General features: G+C 45.9%; 1 protein-coding gene across 3 annotated transcripts in view; it reads left to right on the plus strand.

The window, feature by feature from the left end:
* The window catches only part of LOC119172438 (protein FMC1 homolog), a 33,711-nt gene that overhangs the window by 1,189 nt on the left and 5,990 nt on the right, over positions 1–26,532 (plus strand). The window contains exon 2 of one of the 3 annotated variants that reach the window (XM_037423545.2): positions 23,825–23,977. In XM_037423545.2, coding sequence (XP_037279442.2) covers positions 23,825–23,977 — 153 coding nt within the window. Of the gene's footprint in view, positions 1–9,416; positions 11,359–23,824; positions 23,978–26,532 lie in introns of those variants that run through there. The other 2 variants (XM_037423546.2, XM_037423544.2) reach the window with 2 other exon arrangements.

Below are 26,532 nucleotides of genomic sequence, written 5' to 3' on the forward strand. Positions count from 1 at the left end.
GCCTAGTCGTTTAGCATGAATACGCACCAGCTAGCTCACCTAATTATTATTATTCTTGTTCATTGCCGTTTGCTTGTCTTTTTAACTATGATGTGTGCCCCTTATGGGGTGCATTTTCAAACAATGACCCCTTACCAAGGCACTGCGAAGGCAAATGCTTAGAAAAGAATGCATAAGTAATCTCCGTGTCTTGTGCTCAGCCAGACGTCTGCAAGTGTTAGGCCATATTTGCTTCATGCATTCTGTCGTGCTCCTACAAAACGATTCACTTTGTTGCTTCTCTAACCTCCATATTGACAAACCTCACTTAACCATAAGACTTTGGTCAACTATAGCCATAAGTCCGCCCTTAACGCATTTCAAGAAATATATCGCGGAGCTTTTCTTGTAGTTAAGTAAGGCTCGGTTAAGGTAGCCTACGACCTACCTTTAGACTTCATTACACAACATGGTGGGGCACATTTTTGAAAGAAATATTATGAAGTCTTGGTTTAGATTACCTTTATTAGGCCCGAGGAACCGGCAGCCGACAGCTACGATGAATGAACTAAGATGATGATGCTACGCGACAACGATGAGGATGAATGAGCAACACATGATAATGATGATAATGTGCAGGTGAAGAGGATGGGTACACTAAATGCCCGCACCGATTCCCCCCACGTGAAAGCGGCCAGCCTGGCCGCGGAAAGTCAAGGGGACAAAGGACGTCTCATGAAGGGTTTCATACGGGGGACGTGGACGACCTCTGTAGTTCGATAACGGCGATCTGCTAGGACTACAAGTGGTGTCACGCGATAATTCACTGGTGAAGTCTCTTCAAGGACTGTGTACGGCTCGATAAACCGTGGCTGAAATTTGTCACACAAACCAGATGTGCGAGTAGGCGTCAAAAGGAGCACTTCGGCTCTAGGTTGTAAGGATACAGCACGATGCGATTCATCATAAACTAGCTTTCTGTCTTGCTGTTCGTCTTCAGTGTTTATACGAGCACATTGACGGCACTCTGCGAGTCGTAAGACGTATTCCTCTGAAGAGGATGGAGATGAATCCGCTTGGAAGGTAAAAAAGGAAACGTCCAGGAAAGAAGTGAGGAGCGTCCATAAACTAGGTAAAACGGTGAGTAGCCGGTTGTCCGCTGAATGACCGTTATGTAGGCGAAAGTGACAAATGGTAGAACTACGTCCCAGTTCTTGTGGTCTGGTTGAATATAGGCGGCGATCATGTCAGCAAGAGTGCGGTGGAATCGCTCAGTCAGGCCGTTAGTCTGGGGATGATAACTAGAGGCAGTCTTGTGAGTTGTGCCGAAGGCATGAAGTTCATTCACTAGTTGTGAAAGGAAGGCACTTCCACGGTCACTAAGCAATACACGTAGAGCACCATGACGCAGTATTGTGGCTCGGAGGATGAAATCGGCAATTTCAGAAGCTGAACCAGTAGTGACGAACGCCGTCTCGGCGTGGCGCGTCAAATGGTCAATGGCTGTTACTATCCACTGGTTTCCAGCAGCACTGACTGGAAGGGGGCCATAAAGATCGACACCTACAACTTCGAATGGTGTGGCTGGGCACGGAAAAGGCTGTAGTGTACCGGCGGGAGCAGATGTTGGTAGTTTTCTACATTGGCAGGTAGTGCAGGACCCGACGTACCGAGCTACACTAGTGGTAATGCCTGGCCAATAAAACCGACTTCGAAGGCGATCGTAGGTTTTATGGTAACCAAGGTGACCAGCAGTCGGATGGTCATGAAGCGCTCCGAGGGCTTCGGACCGAAGCGATCGGGGTAGAACACGAACCCAGCGCTGACCGTCAGGATGGTAAATTTTGCGGTACAGCACCGAGTTGTCGAGCTTAAATTGCGAGAGTTAGCGACGAAACCTTGCATTAGCTGGACGGGAACGGCCAGTGAGGTAGCCTATAATATGGCGACAGTATGGGTCGGCCAACTGTCAAGAAGGAAAATCGGGGGGGGGGGGGGGGGGGGGGTGTTCGAAGGCAGCTGGTTCATAAAGGCAAGAGAGGAAACTGCCGTAGACATAGACTCCGAGGGTGTATTGCACAAAGTGATTGCGGAATCCCCGAGTGGAGCCACTGGTAGTGGGCAACGAGAAAGAGCATTGGCGTCACTATCCTTCCTGCCACACTTGTACACGATGTCAAAATCATATTCTTGGAGGCGTAGAATCTAGCGGCCGAAGCGTCCCGACCAGTTCTTGAGTGTCGAAAGCCAACATAAAGCGTGGTGGTCGGTCACAATGGTGAATTGGCGGCCGTGCAGGTATGGATGGAATTTCTGCACTGACCAAGCAATGGCGAGGCACTCCTGCTCGGTGATCGTGTAGTTCCTCTCGGCTGTGAAGAGGATGCGGGTGGCGTATGGAACGACTCGCTCTCGCGAAGAGTTGTCGCGTTGCAGGAGCACGACTCCTAAACTGCAGCCACTAGCGTCTGTGTGCAGGAAGGTCGGTGCATCATCGTGAAAATTAGAAAGTACAGGGTCGGTCGTTAGGGCACTCTTCAACCTGTCGAAAGCCGATTCACATTGCTGAGACCACTGAAAGGGCATACCGGAAGCAAGTAGCTTATGGATTGGTGTGGCTATGGAAGCGAAGTTTTGTATGAATCGCCGGAAGTAAGAGGCGAGACCAAGGAAACTTCGCAAATCTTTTGGTTTGTCAGGGCGAGGAAAGCGAAGCACTGCAGCAGTTTTATCAGGGTCTGGACAAATTCCGTCCGTGCTCACAACATGACCGAGGACCTTGATAGATCTGCTGGCGAAATGGCACTTCTTGGTGTTCTTTTGAAGACCAGCGCCCGCAAGACAAGTCAGCACCTCGTCCAAGCGTTGCAGATGTTGAGGAATTGTCGATGAGGAGACAACAATGTCATCGAGGTAACATAGGCAAGTCTTCCATTTTAGGCCACGCACCACGGTGTCAATCATGTGCTCAAAAGTTGCGGGCGCATTTCATAGGCCGAACGGCATAACATTGAATTCATATAGGCCGTCTGAGGTTGCAAACGCAGTTCTTTCTTTATCATCTTCGTGCATGGGGTTCCGATAGTCGGAACGCAAGTCGAGGCTCGAAAAGTATTCAGCACCCTGTAAGGAATAGAGGGCGTCGTCGATGCGTGGCATGGGGTATACGTCCTTCCTAGTGATCTTATTGAGTGCTCGGTAATCGATGCAAAATCGTATTGAACCGTCTTTTTTATGCTCCAGAACGATGGGAGACGACCAAGGACTGGTTGAGGGTCGGATTATATCTTGTTGCAGCATGTCGCCTACATTTCCCTCAATGATTTTTCGTTCGGCTAGAGAGACTCGGTACGGACGGCGGTGCAAAATGTATGTTCCATCAGTCTGAATACGATGTGATGTAGCGGTTGTCTGGCCCAGGGTGGATGAATGAACGTCAAAGGAGTTTGCATGCTTTTCCAACGAATGAAGCAGCTGCTGCTTCTGTGAGTCTGTCAAGTCTTTGTTGATGGCTGCTGTAAAGGCCGAGGAAGCAGCATGATCTGCAGGATGGCCTTTAGAGGAGACAGGCGTAAGAGGCACAACGCACACAGGCTCCAGATCGACAACGCAGGCGACAGTTGTGCCCCGTGACAGTAAAATTTTATCTGGTGTGGTGTTGGTAGCAGCGAGGACAGTTGATTCAATGTTGAAGCGAGCCACACCTGATGCGAGAGCTATGTCTTTATTAAGGCAACGGAGTGACCAAAATGTCACCAGAGTTGACGTCGTTGGACAAAACTGTGGCTGATTGATGTTCGTTTGGTGGTAGCTCGATGTCTACAGCAGCGATGAGTCGAAGTGGCCTGTAGGTTTTGTCGTTGAGCAAGTGGTCCGTGTCAGTAAGATGGACGTCACGTTGTGCACAACAAATAGCCGCGGAAGCAGAGGAAAGAAAGTCCCAGTCTAAAATAAGTTCGTGGAAGCACGGGGATAGCACAGCAAATTCTATATGATGAAGAATTTCGTCGATTAGCACACCGGCAGTACAGAGAGCGTAGAGGGTGAATCATTGTTCCCTGGGCTGTAACCAGTGTTTGTCCATCATAAGGCGTGGTGACTTTTCGAAGACGAGAACACAAATCAGTACGAATAACAGGAAACCCAGCCCCAGTGTCAACCAAAGCATCAATGTCCACTCCCTCAATTGTGATCGCAATCATATTGTAAGGGCGCGCTAGAGGAATTGGAGTCCTGTGTTGAAATGCAGTTTGTCCTCCAAAAACTGCATCGCTTAGTTTTCCAGGCGCCGATCAGAAGCGAGGGAAGCAGGCTGAAGAGGATAAGAGGAGCGACGGTAGGGCGATAGTGAACGGCCTCGGGTTGATTGATGACTACTGCGCGGTTCACCCGATGCTGGCAGAGATGGAGACCGACGCGGCGGTGACGAATAACGGCGGCCCTGGTACAAGGCTCCTGCGGTATTCCCATTCGCGTATGTCGTACCTTCGACGCTCGTCTTGCTGGCGCTTGCGGCAAATGCGTGAAATGTGACCACGATAGCCGCAATAATAGCACAAAGGGCAAGTCACTCAATAAGGAGGGTAGTAGCTTGCGCTAACTACACCGGGAGAGAGAGCACTGAAAGGGACAGATGACGGCTCAGGCGGTGGTGATGGAAAGCTTGTGGGAGGTGCGGCAGCAACTAGCGTGTACGTTCATGGCGGGGAGGTCGAGCTGACGGTGCCTGGTGGCGCGGCGGCAGTATGCGGGAACAATTGGAGAGTACGAGCGACAGTGGGCTGCAGGTGGGCCATGTGGGTCATGGACGTGAGCTCCTCCCTAATGACATCCCGCAATGACTTTGAAGAAGACTGAATGGGACACACTGAAGGTAGTGTGAATCCCATTCATTCTAATTCTTCGCGTATAATCACCCTTATCGTGTCTCGTAGGTTTGGATCCCCCGTGATACGGGCCGCGTCACTGTTTGGTTGTAAGCGGATAGATTCAAGTTCTTCAAGGCCCTGACAGGTTGTCGCAACGTCGGCAACGGTAGCCGGATTCTGGATTGCAAGGGCATTTAATGCGACAGGTGCAATCCCCTTAAGAAGCTGGCGTACTTTGTCTGACTGTCATTGGTGTGTCTACCCGGCGGCAATGTGAAAGTACATCCTCGATGTAGGATGTATTCGACTCCCCGATGTGCTCTTTCTGAGTCGCGAGAGCTTTCTTTGCGAGAACCGAACGAATAGACGGTGTGCCAAAGACATGGCGAAGCTGATCTTTGAAGGCTGACCAGTCGGGGATGTCGATGAAGTGGTTGAGAAACCACGTCTTCGCGACACCCGTGAGGTAGAATGAGACGTGCGTGAGTTTGTAGGTGTTATCCCACCGGTTAGCAGCGCCGACACGTTCGAAATCGTCCAGCCATTCCTCCACATCTTCCCCGCGCATACCAGCGAAGGAATGGGGCTCACGCTGGAGGCTGTTGATGACGTGAGAAGGCACGGCATGCGGTGGTGTAGTGGGAACGCTGCAGCACCGACCTCATCTTGGTGCGACATATTTCCGGACACCTGGCCCAAGCGGTGACCTGAACGTAGCTCCAGGGGGTAGAGTGGTCGAGAAGATGGCGGGTGATCTAACAGCACGCTCCGCCACGTATGAAGTCTTGGTTTGGATGACCTTTATTAGGGCCGAGGAACCGGCAGCCGACAGCTACGATGAATGAACCAAGATGATGATGCTACGGGACAACGATGAGGATGCTTGAGCAACACATGATAATGATGATAATGTACAGGTGAAGAGGATGGGTATACTAAATGCCCACAATATACTTTCTTAATGTGCAGGGAACGTTCTTAGGAAGAAGACAGATAGGGCAGAGTACACAGGTAGCTCTGTCCTATCTGTCTTCTTCTGCTGTGTCCTATTTGTCTTCCTGAAAACGTTCCCTGCGCATTAAGAATGTGCATTTCTTTCAAAAAATCATCACAAACCAGCCCAAGTAGCCACTCTTTTGCATGGTCGGGGACGACAACTTTGCTTATTCCGTTTATTATGTGGACCACAAAGAAGAAATACTGAACAGCGCAGCATATGTGTACACGTCTCTGCCGCGGCGAGTCCTCAAGGATCGACGGAACTTGGTTGCGACCAACGAAAAGCAGGAATTTTTCGCCGCCCCCGCTTCACAAGAAGTGCCGAGTAGAATCTCCTCGCTTTGTGGTTTCTGCAGGAAAATATCCATGGTCGTGGGTTCGTTGTGCCCCGTCTCATGCAGCTGCTCATCGCATTATGCTTTTATGGAGTAGGCACGTTCCCGCAGATCGCGGGATCAAATTCGGCTGCTGCGGATGCGTTTTCGATGGAGGTGAAAATGCTGTAGGCCCGTGTACTCAGATTTGGGCGCACGTTAAAGAACCCCAGGTGGTCGAAAGTTCCGGAGCCCTCCACTACGGCGTCTCTCATCGTATGGTGATTTTGGGATGTTAAAGCCCACATATCAATCTATCAGTTGGCACTTTTCAACTTTTCAGCAATTTTCAACTTTTCAACTTTTTTTTTTCAACTTTTCAAAAACGACCTTGTCAATGTCTTGTAGCCGATTGTGTCTCGAGTATGCAGTCGAGCGGATACCTGAGATGGTTGCAAAAACACTTTTTCCCGTGCCAGTAAAACTTCTCGAAGTGGCGTGAACACTTTTGTAGTTGTTTGGTCGGCCGTTCACAGATTCACATGTGTGTCGATTGTTGAATTCTATCGCGAGCTGCTTCCATGTTTTTCGTTTTCTTTGAAGGCACACAGCCTTCGTCTTGGTATTTGGTCACAAAATCGATCAGAACGTAGCCACTTCGTGGATGAAGTTCACTTCAGAACATCGTTTCACAATTTTTTGTTAAAAAAAAGTGCTGTAAAACTGCTCAAACTATCAAATAAACCTAGGGAAATTAAAAAAAAAAGTGAGAGGAAACAAGCTCTGACACGAGCACAACAAAAACATACAAGACGTTGAAATAAAGAGAAAAAGAAGACCTGCATCGACGGGAGTTGCAGGAAAGTGGCCAGACGAAAAATGTGTATATCACTGAAAGCTGCTGGTGCCTAAAAAGCATTGCTACTATATGTGTTTGGCTGCTTCTGTGCTGTTGTTGGTTTGTTGCAGTGAAGCTAAATTATTGCTGCTCGAGGTACTGATATTGTAGCAAGGATTTACCTACCCTCGCGCCCAGAACCTATACTTGACAAGTTAAAGACGCCTTTCATAAGGCGCCCTTATGACAGGATAAGGGAGGTTTCTGGAACGTACCTTCTACTTTTCTTAACCTTATACTTTTCTTGTCCTTTCGTAAGTAGCCTTACCGCTATAAGTCCAGGTCGGTTCATGAGTACGACGATAACTCCTGATTTAGCACTCCAACATTCAGGCGGCATTGTACAGATATGTCGTGAAGCCTTGCGATGTCTGTTATCATGGCCATGTGACCCTGGAACACTTTGGAAACGTGCTGCTGTTGCAAACTGCCCTAGTGGCATTGTTTCGTAGCGAAATTAAATTGGGCTACTTATCTTGCGATTTGGAGTTTTTCTAATCAGTTATGTAGTAATTTGTCTGGCTATTAAGACAGGCTGTTTTTGTGTCGCTGTTTGCCGTTGCATTGATAAAAAAACACCAAGTGCGGCATTCAAAGGGGCCCTGCCATGTTTTTTCATCCGCATGAAGGGCTGGAGTACATGATCGCTGAATTTCCGGAGCCCTCCACTACGGCGTCTCTCATAATCAAATGGTGGTTTTGGGACGTTAAACCCCACAAATCATCATCATCATACATGATCGCTGATTACCGAGATAAACGCAAAAATGATTATCGAAATGAGTGCATAGTAGTGATAGTAATTAGTCTTTGAACTTCAAAGTGCAGGCGGAAGATGAGAAAAAAAAAACAGGCATTTTCTTTCGCATTTCACTCTCACACTGATGTCAACGGCTTGCCATGCGCTTCTTACAGAGATGCCAGACGACTCGCCTCATCGTGGCAGTTGTGCAGCGAACCTAATGTCATATTGGGATTGTTTTAAAAATTTCATATGTCATGATGAAAATTTTTTTTGTATTTTGGTGAACATAGTGTTTTCATAGTTTTTAGCACGCAATAGCGTGGCCTATGCTCAATATACATATATATATATATAGATATAATACGTGCGGCTAGCTCCGATGAGCCAATCAAATGTGAATGGCCAGTGTTGTCACTCCCACTCGAAGCATCACTTCCACCAACCAACATAGCTGTCCCTCTAGCCCAAAACCAATGTGGTTTCTCTTTCAAATCAATGAACAGCTTTGTTTCTGACGTTGCTACTTGCACGACGATACCAGTGCATTCTGAAGTTCAAGAAGAAGTGATGACAACTACATGGGTAATTTGTAATGCAGTGGCTGTTTGAAATAATTTGTCTTCTTAAATGCACAAAGCGTGCATTTAATCCACAGCCACGGGACTTGATTCCTTGTAACAGGGTCCACATTTCGTTTTGGGTGAAATACAGTGAACGCTTGTATGCTTAGATTTATGTGCATCTTAAATAACCTTAGGTGGTTGAAATTAATAAATAGTCCCTCTGTTTGGCCTGCCTCCTAATTATGTCTTGAATTCAGCTCGTTAATTCTCTGGGACATCTTTTTGAAGACAATAATATGACGAGAGTGGCATGGTAAGCATAGTGACTGCTGTGCTGCAAATGATGAAGCGGGTTTGCCATTATCCTAGTGAAAGTTAGTGGCCTCTTGTGGATGTGCTACCCATCAACGTTGCACTGATGTAGATACACAAACACAATATTGCTTCTGATCCTTTCTACTCTGCATCTGTCATTAAGAAGAGGTACTGGCATTGGACGCCTGTGAGTCTTTAAAGAGATTGCCTGGCATAAAGCTGGTGGACGATTTGGCCAAATTACATGAACTGATGATGGAATTGATGACTCGGGAACATACCTTGCTTGCATTCATGACACGCCGAAGAAGACTGCAAGTTCTCGTCAACAGATGACTGAAGGTGTGTTATGGCATCGAGCAAACATTGCTATAGAGAGCCTTGTCTCTAATTAGAATGAACTGTAAGCCCACAGATAGCTCTAAGGGCAACTGCGCTGCTGCATCGTAGTGTTATGCGGAACATATCTGGTTCAATCCCCTATTGTTGTGCTGAACGAATGGGCTCGAGGGCAAGGTGCTTGTGTGGCATGCTTTGTGATCATGTTAACGCAGTCACCCAAAGTTTAGTGTTGAGCCTTTTTCGCCACTGTCTCGCGTGGCTTGCAATTTTGCTCTGGCATGTTCGAACTCCATCAGTCTGACTGATCTTTGTGCCTTGCCCTCTGCTGTGACTGCCTGGGACAGTCCAGCCCACTTACCAGTCTCTCGTCCGTGTGGCCACTGCTTCTTGCAGGCACAGTTCCACACGCTGCCAGGGATCCCTCGAGGTAGTAGGGCCCCGTGAGTCACTCCTCCACGCCGCCTGTGCCTCCAGTGGTCTTGATGGACTTCCGACTCATCGGTGTATTTGAGTCTTCCTGCCCCTGTCGTGACAACGGCTGGGACCTCGAAACTTGCACCGAACCCAGGTTCCAGCTCCTCGCCTCCAGCATGCCCAGCACAGGCAGAGGCCTGTCCGATCTCATCAAGATGACACAGGACTGCTCGGTGGCCCTGCAGCGACTCGAGCAGATGGTCCCGGGTTTTCACTACTCGACACGCTCGAGTCGCACCATGGCCGGAAAGGAACGGCTGGCCAGAGCGGCGGTGTGCACAAATGGGACAGGTACTGCTACGGGTTCGGACGAAGACTGGATGAGAGACCGCGTGCAGAAGGAGCTGAGGCGGGGGAGAGGAGACAAGAGGCGGATAGTTGTGCGCAGTTTTGGCTACTCTGTTACGTGCAAGGACTTAAAAACTGTGCTCGGGACAAACTGGTTGAACGACGTCGTCATAGACTTCTACATGGCGCTCGTAGCCGCACGCGCTAATGAGACTCCCGGCAGCCTGCGTGTGCACGCATTGACCACACACTTCTTCAACGTGCTGAGAAACCGGGGCTACGACGCCGTGCGACGCTGGACGGACAGTGTGAACTTGTTTTCGTATGACTTGGTGTTTGTGCCCATTCACGACCAAGACCACTGGTCACTGGCCGTTCTGAACATGATGCACCAAACGTTTGAGTTCTACGATTCCATGGGTCGTAAGAACTGGAAGTGCTATCAGGTTTTGATGGCTTACCTGAAAAAAGAGCACCAGGACAAGCTCAAAAGACCTCTCACGCCAGATGTGAAGTGGGAATGCAAGTATGTTCCGAACATTCCTCAACAGACCAACTCTCATGACTGTGGAGTGTTTGTGTGTCTGTATGCGGAGTGCCTCGCAAAAGGCGCGCCTTTCACTTTTTCCGCTCGTGACATTCAGGGGTTACGATATCGAATTGCCTTTGAGATATTGTCTGGAAAATTGGTGAACCACTGACACTGGCTGCTGCCACCTAAAGACAAAAGTAGCGTATCATTTGGTGGTACAGGTTGTTGATTGCAGCCTCCACACATGTGCCTATGCTGTTTACAAGAGCATACTTGATTAGAAGAGGCCTTTTCTTTGGTTTACTCAAGCTGATGAATTCTCATTCGGCTTTGCAATGTGATATAGTTATTAATATGAGAGATGTTCGGGCCACTGCCTTTCGCCAACCCAAAGGCCAACATGCTTCACTTTAGAAGCTCTTCATTTTACTTTTGCGCCACATCATTGTGCGCTACATTTTTTGTGGCATTCTTGATCAACCATAACCTCTCGTGTCTGTGAGAAAATGTTCCCTGTGCGAATATTTCATTTTATAATTTGAGGATATTAGAGAACCTCATAATTTTCACTTACTTAACGAACTTCGAAGTTATTCTACAGATGGACTTTGTGTTAACTATACTCAAAATAGGGGGCAGCCCCCGGTTGTTTTCTATTTGTTAAGCTCTCGGCTCCCCCAGAAACGTAAGGACAGCAGGGCATGTTTAGGTTTTGAGTTCTTCAGGTTTGCATAAACCTGAAATACTGACTTGCCAGTGTTGCTTATCACCGCTGCAATAAGTGACACCTGGCATTGCAGCATATTTTGATGAAGAGAGACTTTGTGAACAAATTTTCATACCAGGCCCGGTTCTGGGGCAAGATGCTTAAGGTGCTGTTTTCGCAGAATTTTCTGTGTTGACTGTATTGACAGACCCAAAATGTCCTTTGCATTAGAATTTCCTGTTTTGGAGTTGGGTGCTACATGTTTTCCTTTTTTCTCTAAACAAATGAATTCGTGGAAGAAAGAATAAATCTTGACATATTTTTTTACTGTTAAATAGTTCTTTTCTCGCGTTTGGTCGTTTTTTCTGTGCTGGAGCTGTCTCGCGTAGGTGGTTACCAAGCTTAAAATCAGAATTGTGTCCCAAGACCAGCACACTGTGTTTCTATGCTGCGTAGTTTGAGTCCTAAATGAGGAACAAGCTCATCAGTGCTTTTGATATAATGAACATTCTTTGACAACTACAGTGGGCAAGAGAGTCACAAAAGGCAACAGTCATCTATCGGGCTTCTTATGTGTCATCTGTCAGTCTCTCAGGGGAGCAACCGCTGCGCCACTTTGATACAAATCCCAATTTTGCACGAAGCTGCACTGTAACCATGAAATTTGCTGAAATAGCGCTATGCTGCGCCAAAATGCCCGACCAGTCTAAAAAGACTTTTCAGTTGTGGTAATTTGAGTGAGAAATGAAGACAACGTTGGTCAATCCAACTGCGCAGACAGTAGCCCTAAACCATGATGTAAGATTTACTTTCATTAAGTCAGGCCACTCACGAAATGTGCAATCGACCAGATAAAGTAACAAAGCCGCGCGCCCATCAATCCGCTGACCGCAGGGGATGCCCATTGCGGGCACGACGCAACTACAAGACAAAAAATTGGCCCGAATCTGCATGTTACACTGCAAATGTCGTCGGAAGACGATAGTCTTGCATTTGGAGATAGTGAACAAAACGTTTCTTTGATGTTCTGCGCAAGAAAATCGGTGAATGGTATTCTGGAGGCTGCGGATGGGGTTGGCCGTTTAACGCCGTTTGCGGCATCGTTAAGGGCGGACAAACAGACAAATCTACAGACAGACAGACCAAATTTTTTTTTGTCCAAGGTTCCCCAAAAAAAAACTATCGTCTTTAAAATGTGATTCCATAGTCACCTAAGCTTCGTGGGAAATGTGAACTTCCTGGTCAGAAAACGTGGCTATGGCATGTTAGCAGCTAGAGCTGGAAGCGCATGGGCACTTTCTTCGCGTGAATGGAGTGGATGTGCTGTGAAGGCCGACATTGCTGGTGTCCATGTTGGTCGCCATAGCAACGGCACGTAAAACATTTTTCTGTCTTGAAGTTGCGTTAATTTCATCGTCCCGGTGATGGACCAACGGGCACGCATGTGTTACTTCACCTAGTAGACCATGCCTTGCAAGGGATCCAACAAGTGCTCCAAACCTAACCCCATCGCGAAAAAAAAGAAGGGGGAAGGGGTACAGCGGTGTTCAAAAATTTCTTGGCCTTGTTCTAACTCGATGAAAAAAGTTTGCTTAAGCCACTTTCGCCACAGTACACCGGCACCCAGCGGAAAAGCGTATTATGACTTACAAGGGGCTGTTAGCCCTAGTCATTAGGACACAGCTCATTTTGTTCAATTACTCATGCATGGATACACCGCATCACTTTGAGTATAATAGCATGGTCCCTCAATACTGTTTTTTCTGGTCATGAAACTCCTGCGAAAGTTTCACATGGGGACAAAAGTGGCCACCGTAAGCAGGAGGGCATCGATCGGCCGCGCTTGGCAGGGCTGTAGGGCATTCACGGAAGCGTTTCCTATCGAAAACACTTCTTCAGATATCTTCTTTCTTTGTGTTCTTGCTAACAAATTATAGCAGCTATTAGTATTGTCAAGGTGGCCCATAATGCTCGTTGTCAAATTGCCTTAGTCCTTGAATGCTGGTAATGTTTTGACTGAGTCCGCCTGTCAAGTGACGTGCATTCGTAGCGTTCTTAAATTTCTCAGTTCCTGCGTACTCGCTTTCGGGCTTAAACCAAACACTGTGACCGGTTCTAGATGACTGAAAGATTAACAAAGTTTGCGCTGAAGATTGCGGAGCAGCCGTGCTCTGGCAGCACCTAACGTTTTAATTTTTGCTAAAATTACTGGCAATCGTCTGAAATCCCAAACTGCCATGAGCACAGGCACATAGTTTATTCAAATCTGCATTTCATAAGCTGTGGGGGAGACGGAGTGAACGACACAACTAAAATCACTGAAAGAAATTTATGCCCCTGATTTCTTCCCTCCTTTGGCAGGGCAGGATAAAGGACGTCTGCCAGCACGAAACAGTTTGTTTTGCTCACTCGTAAAAAAAAGGCAGGTGGCACTTAATAAAAATATGCTCAATTTCTGCCGTAGTGCTCACGAAATGTGCTTCACAGCCAACACTGGTCGAAGAAGTGTGGTCGTCTAGCACGATGTTCTCAACAATGTTCATGTAAACAGTGGCCTGGCTATTTTGTTCAAGGTGCACATTTCCACATGTTCTTCGACAATTTGCAAGAGCCACTATAATTTCTCCGATGGCACTTGCAAAAATCCTCTTAACTTGATTTGAGCCAATGCAGTTGGCTCTCGGGAGTTGCTTGTGAGTGTTTAGAGACAGTCCTTGTAGCTTAGTGTAGCTAACTTTTTTGCTACATAGCCACCGAGGTAATCCAAAATGCAGCCTTTCGTTGACTTGGGATGAATCAAGTCTTGCATGCATTCAGCAGGCTCCAGCAGTATATCATCAAAAAGAACTGCCGAGGTATCAATCTGTAGGAAAATATTTGTGCTGCTGGAGTCCGGGAGGCTGAGCGCAGTCTTGAATGTTCTTCCGATTAGCATGTGAATCTTGTTTCTTTTGCTAGTTGACCAGTTGTGGAAAGCCTCACGTAGGCTATATGGGTCATGGTGAAAGACTGGATGAGTTTGATGGGGGTTTTTTCTCTCATGCATTCTCTTCTGTTCATGATCTGCTAGATGAGGTGCAGTGCATGGCCTTGGTCGTTGGTTTGAAAATCTTGCATACTTTTGGCATTTCACAGCCACTATGTGTGTGAATTTTAATTTCTTCGTATTGTGTCGGTCTACCGCATCTCTTGGGTAGTCTCCCCTTCTGCTTGGAATGATATAAAAGGAGTTCTGACTTAATAGGCAAGCATTGTACGCCTATTCCTGCTTGGAACTCCTCCACTTTGGGCGGCCCCATTCTTGGAGTTTGTTGTCAATATTGCCGTCACTTTCGTTGCTGATGATCATGATGGAGTTTGGGTAGATGGTGTGGTGGATGCTGTTCACTTATTGTAACTTCCGCAGAAGGTCGAGCATCATGAGATTGAAAAAAGAAGGGACATGACAGAGCCTTGTGGCTTTCTGCCGCTGCCCATGTTCCGTTCTTAAATTGTATTGTCTCTGGCCTTTCAGCCCGTGAGTAAGTCCCTAACATCATTGTATGCTCGGACGCACTGGTTCATGTTTGAGATTTGGACTAGGTGTACTGAGTGCGCTACACTGCTTAACCCTTTCTCAAGATTGAGACTATGGATGGCCTTTTTGCCTTAGGTTCAGTCGTCTAGGCTCTGGTCTTGTCAATATTTTTTGTTCTGGAATAGATTTGAGCACAAAAGGACGAGACACAAGAGAAGACCACTGCACTAGTGCTCGTGTCTTCTCTGCTTGTGTTTGTTCCTCTTGTGCTCACATCTATTCCAAAATGAAGCGACGTGCCCGTCAAAGCATTTTATTAAGCTACTGTTAGCATTCTGTGGCACTGCTGTGTTGCAGTGAACCATGCTGAATAAAAGGAGGGAACCCTGAGTATAGTATGCGAAGCAGCTGCGGGTCGACTTTCTGTAAAGAAGTTCTGTAAAGAAATGCTCTTTATGCAGTGTAAAGTGCTCTTTATGCAGTGTAAGTGTGAAGTTCTGTAAAGAAGTGCTCTTTATCATAGATGTTCATGGCTGCCCACACAGCTGCTCTGCGAGCCCTCCCTCTCCTCCGCACTCATGGTCATGTCTTCACTCATACTATGCTTCGCTGTCTGTTTTAGAGAGAGAGTAAGCACTTTTCTAGTGGGCACTCTGAGTAATAGCGTGGCTACGATGAAGTACAATCCTGGACCGTAAGCTACTTCGCATCTAAAGCTCACATCTCTTATGCCTTCACCTAAAATTGAAGCCCGAAGGTGTATCTTTTCTCTCTCATTTAATGTATTGATTCAGCCCTGTCACCCTCCGAGAACTTATTGCAGCTCACCTGGTTTTGCACTGTCTTTGTGATCAGCCCACCTTCGACCAAGGCACAATGTCATACGGCGACGTCACAAAGTTTGGCAATCTGCGACGCCATGCCAACGTTGTGTGATGACTTCATCACCTGATGGTTTTTTTTCCTCACTCATCCCTCATGCCAATGATAAATTTTTATGTTTGATGAGGTATCTAAGGCTCTTGCATAAAAAAAATGAAGGTTTGCGCTGGAATAAGACACTGCCGCGCAGAAGTCTGTTATTCTGCCATGGAGCTCGGCCAGTGCTTGTAACCTCTTAGACACGCCATATACAGTGCGCTCGTAGTACAAGGAGTCGTGTTAACACTTGTAATATTGGGTCGTACATGTGTAAAATTGCACAAGGCATCACACAATGAGATATGCGTGATAGGCGGGTTGTCTGCAGCTGCCGATATATTATGAAGGGCTCACCCTCGATTGTCATCATCATTCTCAGCATCACCAAATTGTGCAGCCATGTAGGTTTGTGTATTGCCTTGAAAATGCGTAATGAGCACTGGGTGGCTTTTCTTGCCCTAGGTACCATGGGAGAGTTTACAGTGGTCTATGTCCTGAACACAGAAAGGATCACCACATGACCTACGTCACGAATTGGTGGCTGTCCCGAATTGGTGGCTTTTGTTCCCCGTCCCGCTAGAGATACGAAAGTCCGCACTATTTCACGTTTCACAGTTATCGTTTGGCAGTGCCTCGAGCTCAGATTAATGTCGCCAGGCTGTTTGAGGGCATATTAGCTGCACGGTTCGCTGTGGGGATGAATTCTTCTGGTGCCAGCTGGGTGCCCCATCCTGCCGTTCTTTTCGAAGTTGGCAGTGGGCTCCCTCTCATATCTAAAAAAGCTTTGAGTTCCCAGTCCAGCCAAACACTGGTGGTAAGGCCCTCAGTGGTGTCAAAAAAGTAAGTCACAGCTGTTTCGTGAGTGACTATTTGTGTTGCTAAAGCTGTATCTTGAGAAAAAAAAATTGAGTCCGAGTATAATACTGTGATGAATTAAGTAGGTTTATTTACACAGACACGTATGCTAAATTCAATTTGTATCGGTTCATCTACTTCCCTGTTCCAGATATGCAAAAATAATTGTAATTAGGTTCTCATTGTTCTGTGCCCCACATTGCTTATCCCTCAGCGGGTGCCACGTTTTCCAGTAGGAAGGTGGTCACTGTACAAACAGATGTTTCCTCCATCCTAGCACAGGTGAGGTGTACATATGACAAGAGAACATGAAGGCAATGCAAGAAGGAGGCAAACCTTCTTCCTAGTGTTTCTTGCACTGGCGTTCAGTTTGGGTACCGTTTCATTGGCAGGAACATTCTCTAATGCTGCTAGCGATTTTGGGCCAGTTTGAAGAAGTGCACTTGCAGCATGTTAGACATGTCAAACATGAAGGTGAAGAAAAGTCAGGTGTATGCATAATATAGATGTAAAAATGGACACATGTATTTGCGTGGCATTTTCAAGGGGACGTCAGAACTGTTAACTTGCACATACTAACCATTTTTCTTATAATACCGATGTGGAAGAATTGGACATCACTGTTGTATCCGGTTAAAGTATCTGTGTAGCTGTGCAGTGTGATACAGTCTGAGAAACAACTTGTTTATTCTCCTTTCTGCCATGCAATCTTATATTTTGTCTATTACTTCCCATTGCTTTATGGATAATAAGTTGACCTGTTTGTTTTAACTGGAACTCAAAGGAGCTGGTATATTATATAGTAGGCGGTCTCTAAAACATGTCATCTGTTAAATGTTTTCAAACTCGCAATGACTTGTAGTTAGTGGCATAGCCAAAATGTTTTGGTGGGCAAGGGGTGGTTCAATCATGCTTAATGGATGTCCATGCATGCATTTGTTTGTATGTATGTATATATGAACCCACATGCGAAATTGAAAAACTTTGAGAGGTTGGAACCATCATCTTTCCTTAACTATGCCAGTGCTTCCAGTGCATTCAGTTTGCAAAAACATAACTTTTGCAAACTGCTTAACTTTTGCAAACATATTTCAATCTTATTATTACGCTGAAGTGGCAGCGGGTAAGCAAAAGGAGAGGACAATGAAGTGGTCCATCTTGGAAGCAACTCGATGTCGGTGTGGCTATCCTTCGCAGTTCATTCTTAAGTTAACACACCCCATTGTAGCAGTTTTCGTCGAGGTTCTGGTTAACTTCATAAGTATTAAATACGTTTAAATCATACTTATGAAACGGTGCCTCGAAAATCTCATAAAATCGGTCAGCAACACGTAAAGCTGCCATCATTGTATAATTATGAATTCTTACCAGCTCACCCAGTTATCAGTCCTACTTTGCAATCAATTTTATTGCTCAGAAGAAGTTGTCACTGTGATTTAAATTTGACAATCATGTCCAGGCACAATATTTTGTCAGTGTTGTATATGTCGAGTTTAAATCCTAGTGAGGCACTGTATTTTTATAGTGAAGCCCTGATGAGATCATGCGCAGGTCTTGCGTCATCTCCGCTGACATGACTCAGTGAATAACATTGGAGCATTAAATAGAGTGAACACGAAGATTGAATGACGGCAAGAGGATGAAAGCATATCAAGGTTTATGCTCAAATCAATAGAATAAAAGCAGTGGAGGAGGATACAGCATGTAGAGGAAACAGATTGCAGGTGGTCGAGTGATAAGAGGGCGCTCAGAACAGTGCAGGGGGTACTGGGTTCAGTTCCCAGTTTCGCCGCTGCACCTTACAACCGACCACTCACCGATATTTTATGATGCAGACAGAATTACTCCTGTTGTGTAAACCAAGTTACTGGTTCGCCTCAAGCGTGTCATGTGTAATGTGACCTCGTGTGGCCAAGTGCAGTGCAAAATTGGGCCCATGCATTGTGCGGGATATATTTTGAAGATCTGCTCACCCCAACCTGGGGCTCGGTGTTGCGGGTACTCGCGCTCCAAGGTAAGATAATGCAATACCCAGCATAGTGGTAAGAAATAGTTTGGAGGGAGCATTGTGCAATGCAGCAGAATGAAGGAAAAAAAGGAGAGAAAGAATTAAGGAAAAGCAGGACCTCACTCATTCACATGTACGCTATGCTTTGCTTGCCTCATTTTCTTTCTTGGGCAAGGGCTCCTGAATTTTTCAAAGGAACGCAATGTAGTTTTGTGGCAGACATTGGTGTGTATCGAAACAGCTCAGAAAATGATCCTGTCACAGCTATCACTGCAAAGAATGGTGTGTATGTTCACATCAAGAGTGCAGCCAGAGACTTTCCCATGAGGGTGAGGAGAAGGTGTGTTAACCACCTTTGGGTATGTTTAATCATGTGTTTGTATATGTGTGCTTATATCTACTCATGCAAAAGTAAAAAAATGTGACTACTGAGGGAGGGGGCAGTGCATGCAAGATGATGTCACAACATGGTGGTAGGCTTGATCGCATCCAATGTAACTGTCACTAAATGTAATGTGTTTTCTCGTCCAAATTTTGTAGTGTATGGAGCAGTGGAGGGCACACAAGAAGGCCATTGTTTAGATTTATTTAAAGGTCGCATATTGTCAAATGACGGTGGGTCTCACACGGGCCTCCTAGTTACCTATACTTTCAAGGTGCTATGTCTCGCACCTTTAGTGTGTCACACGCACCGCTCAAATCAAGGAGTCTTTTCACTTGGCACAGCTATGACGCCTAAAGGCGTGCCTGCACGTACGCATTTCATTGCGTGGTGTGTAAACTCTGTGTTGTGTCCTCTCTCTATGAAGGGAGAGAGCAAGCAGCTACTCAAAGCTTCATGCTCTCTCTTCATAGGGACGGAGCGTGGCACTGAGTCCACAATCCCCATACTGATGGGCCGCAACGCGTACGTCTGGTCAGGCCTTAAAGGCACTGCTGCAGGATCTGCTTCCATGCTTTTCGCTGCTGATCACAAGGCAGTGGAATCAAAACACAGCCGTGGCAATGACATATGAGTAGGAAAGAATTGTTGCCACTATGCGAGTGCGAAGCAGTGAATGCGATTGGAACGACTATGTCAGGCTATTAGCTATCTCTTTTGGGTTTGATCTCGAGTAACTCTACAACGCTACTTCAACTAGAGAAATGGTTTTCGCACAACTGCCGTCTCAGCACGAAGCAGTGAGAACACAGCTGATGTCTGCTGGGATAGTGTGTGGGTGCCAGTGTTCATGACCACACCGCTGTGATCACAGTCTGTAGCTGCTGATTGAGTGATACGTACAGCCACTCCCTCAGTATTTCTTCATGCTCTGTCACCCTACGAAAGATAAGTGGGTCATGCTCTTTCTGCTCTGTCAAGAGCAATGAAAATGACCAGCTGATTTAATTTCTGTTTCAGCGATATTCTTCACCAGTGCTCATGCACTTGTACTCATACGATGTTAGAACATGCAATGTTCAGTGAATGTTATTCATTTGTACTTCTCACTGAACACGATGGTGACTGTGAAAGCCAGCTGGCTGTGTCCATATACTAATTGCTGTTGCAATAAGAAATGCGTGCGTACCATGCATTTGGTGGATGTTAAAAAATTGCCAGAAGTAGTTTGAAGTACTCAACTGCAAGGATCCTCAAGAAGAGACCTTGTTTATTACTCGTGAAAAACCAGCATTTACCACAGCTGCTGATAACAGCCAAATGCAAAGGGCAAAATATGAACAGGAAAAGATTTGTGTTACGTTACTGCTCTGGGCATGCCTTTTAAAACAAAAAAGAACAGTGGAACGAAAGAAAAAATTATTGTAACCTGCCTAATGTATTGTATTTGATTTGCATCAAAAAGTAAGTCAGAGATGTGAATAACAGCGAGTCCAAATAAGTCGCGTGCCGTGTACCCATGAGTTCAGTTATGTCAGCCCTGTTTAGCCTAATGCTGGGTAGTATGAACCTGTTTACATCCCGCTCTACTGTATTTCAATAATTTTTCTGGTGTTGTGCACCAAAATCAAGATCACATGTGTAGGGTAGCTTCCTCTGTTTGAAGATGCCGTCAACTTCAGCATCCTTGTGATCTTTGTTGGGTGCCCTAAGGAAAAAATTGACACACAATTTTTTTTCTTGCATTTTGCTAGCAATTAAACCTTTCATCCCTTTCAACAGTGCAATTTTAAAACCACTGAGTCAGTCAACTTTGGAGCAAATACCACTGAATAACTGACATCGACAAGTTATCGACCACCTTCTCGCCCTCCCCTGGCACCCCCCAAAATTTTCAATTTGGCATGGGTGTATAACTAACCGCACATGTACATGCACATGCATGAACTTACGTAAAGATTGAGTGAACCCCGCACCCTTCTCCTTCCGAAAATGATTTCTTTCTATGCCCCTGCACTGAGTCTTACCTTTATTAGTGTGAGTTTGTAGAACTGCTTGGTACCACTGAAGTTAGCATGTTCTTTTTCAAGTGTTAATATGTTGTTGTAGGAGAAACGGTGTGGACATTAAGCAACACAGTAATACTCTGTGCAGAACATATGCCTATGCCATTAGAAATGAACCGAAACTTAGTTTGTTGTGTTCCTCAGGCCAAAGAGAAAGACTGTTTGTTTTTTATTATAAATGACAATTCCACAATGCCGGAAGCATCGCACTAACCTAGAGAAAGAGCCTGTTAAGCAAGAAGCATGCAAAAAGAGGATACAGGTGATGATGCAACCTCGAAGTTACACCGTTTGCTCGTCGCGATCACGTAGATTTTGATTGCGTCTGTTGGGCCTGCATATTTGCTTGTCGCTAAGGGCTATCTGCATTATGCACCAAGAGACACAAAGTAGTAAGTTTCAGATTGTTTCATAGTAACAGTGTGGCTGAAATATGTAAGAATGCATTAAAATTTCTGACATCACATGGACGATCCCATGATGACCATAAAAAAACAGACAAAAATTTTGACACAACTCGAAAGCAACCTCAGGCATGCGAGGGTGAAATTGTTGCTGTAAAATAAGAAGCTATTTATGGAAAGACTGCATCGGTGCAAGTTGCAAGAAACTAGATCAGTGAAACTTCATGCATAAAAAATTCCCGAGTTTCGAAAAAGACACAATAGTTAAGAACACTGTCCCCAGCAAGACATGCATTACGCTAATGATATCCTGATGCTGAATTGAACACACTCTGAAAAACGGAGGGAGCGTCAAAGCAGTGAAGAGGAAACTTCGGATAGGCAAAAATTGGATGTATGCACTAAGGGACAAAGAAGGCAAAATAACTACCAATATAAATATGATAGTCAAAATAGCAAAGGAGTTTTACAGAGATCTGTACAGAAGCCAGGACAACCATGGCCTTAATACTATAAGAACTAGCAGTAACCCAGATGACACCCCCAGTAACGATAGAAGAAGTCAGAAAAGCCTTGGAGAGTATGCAAAGAGGCAAAGCTGCTGGTGAGGATCAGGTAACATCAAATCTGCTGAAAGATGGAAGACAGATTGTGTTAGAAAAACTAGCCACCCTGTTTACGAGGTGTTCCCTGGAGGTAAAAGTACCAGAGTCTTGGAAGAATGCTAACATCATCCTTATACATGAGAAAGGAGATGACAAGGACTTGAAGAATTGCAGGCCGATCAGGTTGCTCTCTGTAGTATACTAGCTATTTACAAAGGTAATTGCTAACAGAGATAAGGAAACATTAGAATTGAATCAACCAAAGGAACAAGCAGGATTTTGAACAGGCTACTTAACAATCGACCACATTTATACTATCAATCAGGTAAGAAAGAAATGCTCAGAATATAGCCAACCACTATACATAGCCTTCATAGAATACGAGAAGGCGTTTGATTCAGTAGAAATATCAGCAGACACTGCGGAATCGGGGCGTCGATGAAGCATATATAAACATCCTGGAAGAAATCTACAGGAGATCAACTGCTACCATAGTACTTCATGAAGAAAGCTACAGAATACCAATCAAGAAGGGCATAAGGCAGGGGGATACAATCTCCGGAATGATATTTACCGCGTGCTTACAGGAGGTTTTCGGAGGACTCGAATGGGAACAGTTAGGGATAAGAGTTAATGGAAAGTACCTTAGTAATGTGCGCTTCGCCGATGACATTCCATTGCTGAGTAACTCGGGGGACAAATTGCAACTCATGATTACGGAGTTAGACAAGGAGAGCAAAAAGGTGGGTCTTAAAATTAATCTGCAGAAAACGAAAGTAATGCACAACAACCTCGGAAGGGAGCAGCGCTTCGAGATAGGTAATAGTGCACTTCAAGTTGTAAAAGACTGTCTACTTGGGGCAGGTAATAACCGCGGAGCCGAACCACGAGATTGAAGTAACTAGAAGAATAAGAATGGGGTGGAGCACATTTGTCAAGCATTGTCAAAATATGACAGGTAGATTGCCACTATCCCTCAAGAGGAAGGTATATAACAGCTCTATCTTGCCGGTACTTAGCTACGGAGCAGAAACCTGGAGACTTACAAAAAGGGTTCAGCTTAAATTGAGGACGACGCAGCGAGCAATGGAACGAAAAATGGTAGGTGTAACCTTAAGAGACAAGAAGAGAGCAGAGTGGATTGGGGAAGAAACGGGGGTTAAGGATATCATAGCTGAAATCAAGAAGAAGAAATGGACATGGGCCGGGCATGTAGCGCGTAGACAGGATAACCACTGGTCGTTAAGGGTAACTAACTGGATTCCCCAGAGAAGACAAGTGGATTAGGGGGAGACAGAAGGTTAGGTAGGCAGATGAGATTTAGAAGTTTGCGGGTATAAATTGGCAGCAGCAAGCACAGGACCGGGCTAACTGTCGGAACATGGGAGAGGCCTTTGTCCTGCAGTGGACGTAGTCAGGCTGATGATGATGATGATAATGATGATCCTGATGCTGCACTTGTAAAGGTCGGTCTGCTAGGAAAAATGCTTTCAGTCAGTCGCTATTCACTGGAATGTGCCTTGCCACAAATATGCCATGTGTGGGGGCTTTCGTTTCATGCAGTTTAATATAAGTGTTTGGTAGGAAAAGATGTTTGCACACAAGCTACACAAGGACGGAGAAGAGGCGGACGAGTGGAAGGCGTTAGCCAAACTTTAAGTTTTCATCGAATTGTGAAAGGAGGTTTTTGCATAGCCTGTTGTAGTTTGCAGTGTGTGACGATGCGATTATCACTGCTGTCACCTGATTGATGTGAGCATATATTGACTGTGAAGAAAATCAAAGTTAGTTGAAAGTAATTGTGCTCATCTATGTCTTATGTGCACTTGTGTAGTTTGTGTGCAACCGTCTGTTCTTTGCAAGTATGAACAAAATTTCCCAGAAGCAAGTTTTATTTAAATAATTGCATTGCCTAGTTTCAGTGTGATAATTTGCTAGTTAAAATTTCTTTTGTGCCTGCGTTAGTTTCACCTAGACATTGTGCACACTACGACCTGTGCAAATGAGAACCAACCAAAGGCTTATGAATTTCTTTGTATGCAGAAGCCGGTTCGCAACAGCCTGGCTGCGAAGTACTTGCTATCGGAGGCCCGAAAGCACCAGACAACTGAGAAGAGGCTGTGCCGAGCCCACCAGGAGCTGCAGGCCAAGATAGACACCTACCGTACCTACCTGGCCAGCTCGCGCAAGGGAAAAGTGTGTACTCCCTATGCACTTAGTATGCATGCGAACATGCGGGATGCTTCGAACGTTACTCTCACAAGTAGAGAGAACATCAAGTGCATTATACGAAAGTTGTAGGTTCGATCCCTGGGAATGGCAACTACTGTTTTTGCCCACTTTACTTTCTTCACATTTACATCGTGACTACTACAATTACCATACCCTATACTTTCATTGGCTCTATTTTCTGTTAGTTCTAATTAAGTTTGGGTCTAGCATAAAAAAGTGAGCCCTTAAGATTCTCATTATTTTGTTGAAACAAAGAATTACACGAGCACATCATTGCCTTTCGACCAATTCGCCAGCACGCTATCGGCAATTATGTTTAATCTTTTAGAGGTCGAACTAGTGCACAATTATTTACCAGTTCATCAAAGAGTATTAATTGACCATTGCTAGCTCGCATGGTTGCTTTGCTCGAAGTGCGATTGAAAAAGCTGCAATGCGGTCGCACATGATTCATGATTACAGTCGCATCTTTGTTGTAGTTGTCATTTTTGTTAGTCTTTTTTGTTTTGTTTTTTTCATATTTCAAAGGCTTTTTTTTAACTTTTTGTATGACAGCAGGACACATACGTCCCACTTTTTTCTCTACAGAAAAAAATTTCTTCAGATCACGCATTACAATTAGCTCAGCATTAAGTCGCTCGTGGTTTACCTTAATCATTCTAACCTCGTGTGAAATTTTGTGTCAAGATTTTAAAGAGCCGATGTAGTATAAAAATGGAATTGAATTTCGGTCAGTGTTTTTTGCAATAGCTTCTGAATTTTCCTCTTCTTGAGATAGATAGAACCTACCAATAAAAATGCCTCATAAATTCCTCTTTTTCTGGTATTGGAGGACGGTCATGTTATCTTCCAATCATCATGTGTCTTTGTAAGTTTGTGTGATAACTTGAAGGATAGATGCATAAGAACAATCTCCTGCGAAATCACTTAGCTCATTCCTCAGCGAAATCGTGGATATTGATGCATGGAAATTTTTTTATATTGATACGTGTATGAAACTGTCGCCACGACACAGCTGAATTGGCACCCAAATGAACAAGACGACAACGTGGTTGTTGTGGGTCGGACTCTCGAGTTTCTCCTGTCGGCCTGCATGACTGTGCGCTCTTTAAGCTGTTAGCAAGACCAGCTCTCGGTGAAAAAATCCTCCCCGTAACATCTTTTGGTGGAAGGTGCTGGGTCTTCACACAACCCGGCTTTGGAACTCCACAGTAGACGTCAGCTTTGTCCAGCCGCGATGCCTGAAACTGGCACTCAGGCCTCGCCATCCGCGCAGACTCCATCACCTGTAATTCCCCCCCATCTTCTCGACCCTTGCACGTTTTCCTTGACGGACAGCACGGACGTCGAAGAATGGCTTGCATTATTCAAGCGCGTCAGCAGGCACTACAGGTGAGCGAAACGCTTGTGCTGGCAAATATTCTATTCTACCTACGGGGTACAGTATGAGACGCATGAAGAAGAATCAACCAGCTGGGACACATGCAAGCAAAAGCTTCGCGATTTGTTCGGTCGGTCAGTTGCTCGTCAGGCGGCAGCCAGGCAAGAACTCGCGTCGCGTGTTCAATCATCGACAGAGTCATACGTCACGTACATCCAAGACGTACTGGCACTGTGCCAGAAGACTGACAAAAACATGTCCGAGGCGGACAAGATCAGCAACGTGTTGAAAAGCATTGCTGATGATGCTTTCAACATACTAATGTGCAAGAACTGCACTACTGTCGACTCCATCATATCTGAATGCCGAGGATTTGAACAAGCTAAAAGCAGGCGAATCACCCACCACATCCCGAGACTACCAAACACTGCTGCGACTTCGTCTTGTGAGGATTCTGCAGCGCCCCGTTCACTTGCGCCTCCTGCCAATATCGCAAGGATTGTTCGCCAGGAGCTGGAAGCCATGGCACACGCTTTCTATCAGCCCGCTACGCAAGGCATTTGGGCAACAGTCTCGCTTATTCAAGCCGTCGTACGTCAGGAGTTTGCTAACCTGGGCGCCCAGGTTCCCCAGCCCGCCAGACTTATGCCGCAGCCCATGAGCACTCCCGTCGACAATGCTGACCACCTCTCTGCTCCACTTGTCACTGCGGCAGCTTCGACTCCTCAGTTTCCACCACGCTACCGAAATCCATCTGAGTGGCGCACGCACGATGATATCGACCCATCTGCTTTTCTTGCTCTCGAGTTGGGCACATCTCCCGCCATCGCTGCAACAGGTGGTATTTCCGGCTAAGCTTTCTTAATGTCGACCGCTGTCAGGACCGTGGACACTATTCGCAACCCGGTTTTCCGGATGACCATATTCAGGACCCTTCAGCTCGCCGTTCATCTTCACGCTCCGAACCGTCTTACGCTAACATCCTCGCCCAAAGAAACTGGTCTAGCCGCTCGCCGTCACCTCAGGGTCAGCCGTCACGCTCCCCTCAATGCCGCCGCTCTCCGTCACCGGCTTATTCTGGCCATTCCCCGGGAAACTGATGAGTGCAGGTCTTGGAGGTGGCGCTGCATTGACGACT

Source organism: Rhipicephalus microplus, chromosome 4 (genome assembly GCF_043290135.1).
Source record: "Rhipicephalus microplus isolate Deutch F79 chromosome 4, USDA_Rmic, whole genome shotgun sequence".
In the NCBI taxonomy this organism is placed as follows: Eukaryota; Metazoa; Arthropoda; class Arachnida; order Ixodida; family Ixodidae; genus Rhipicephalus; species Rhipicephalus microplus.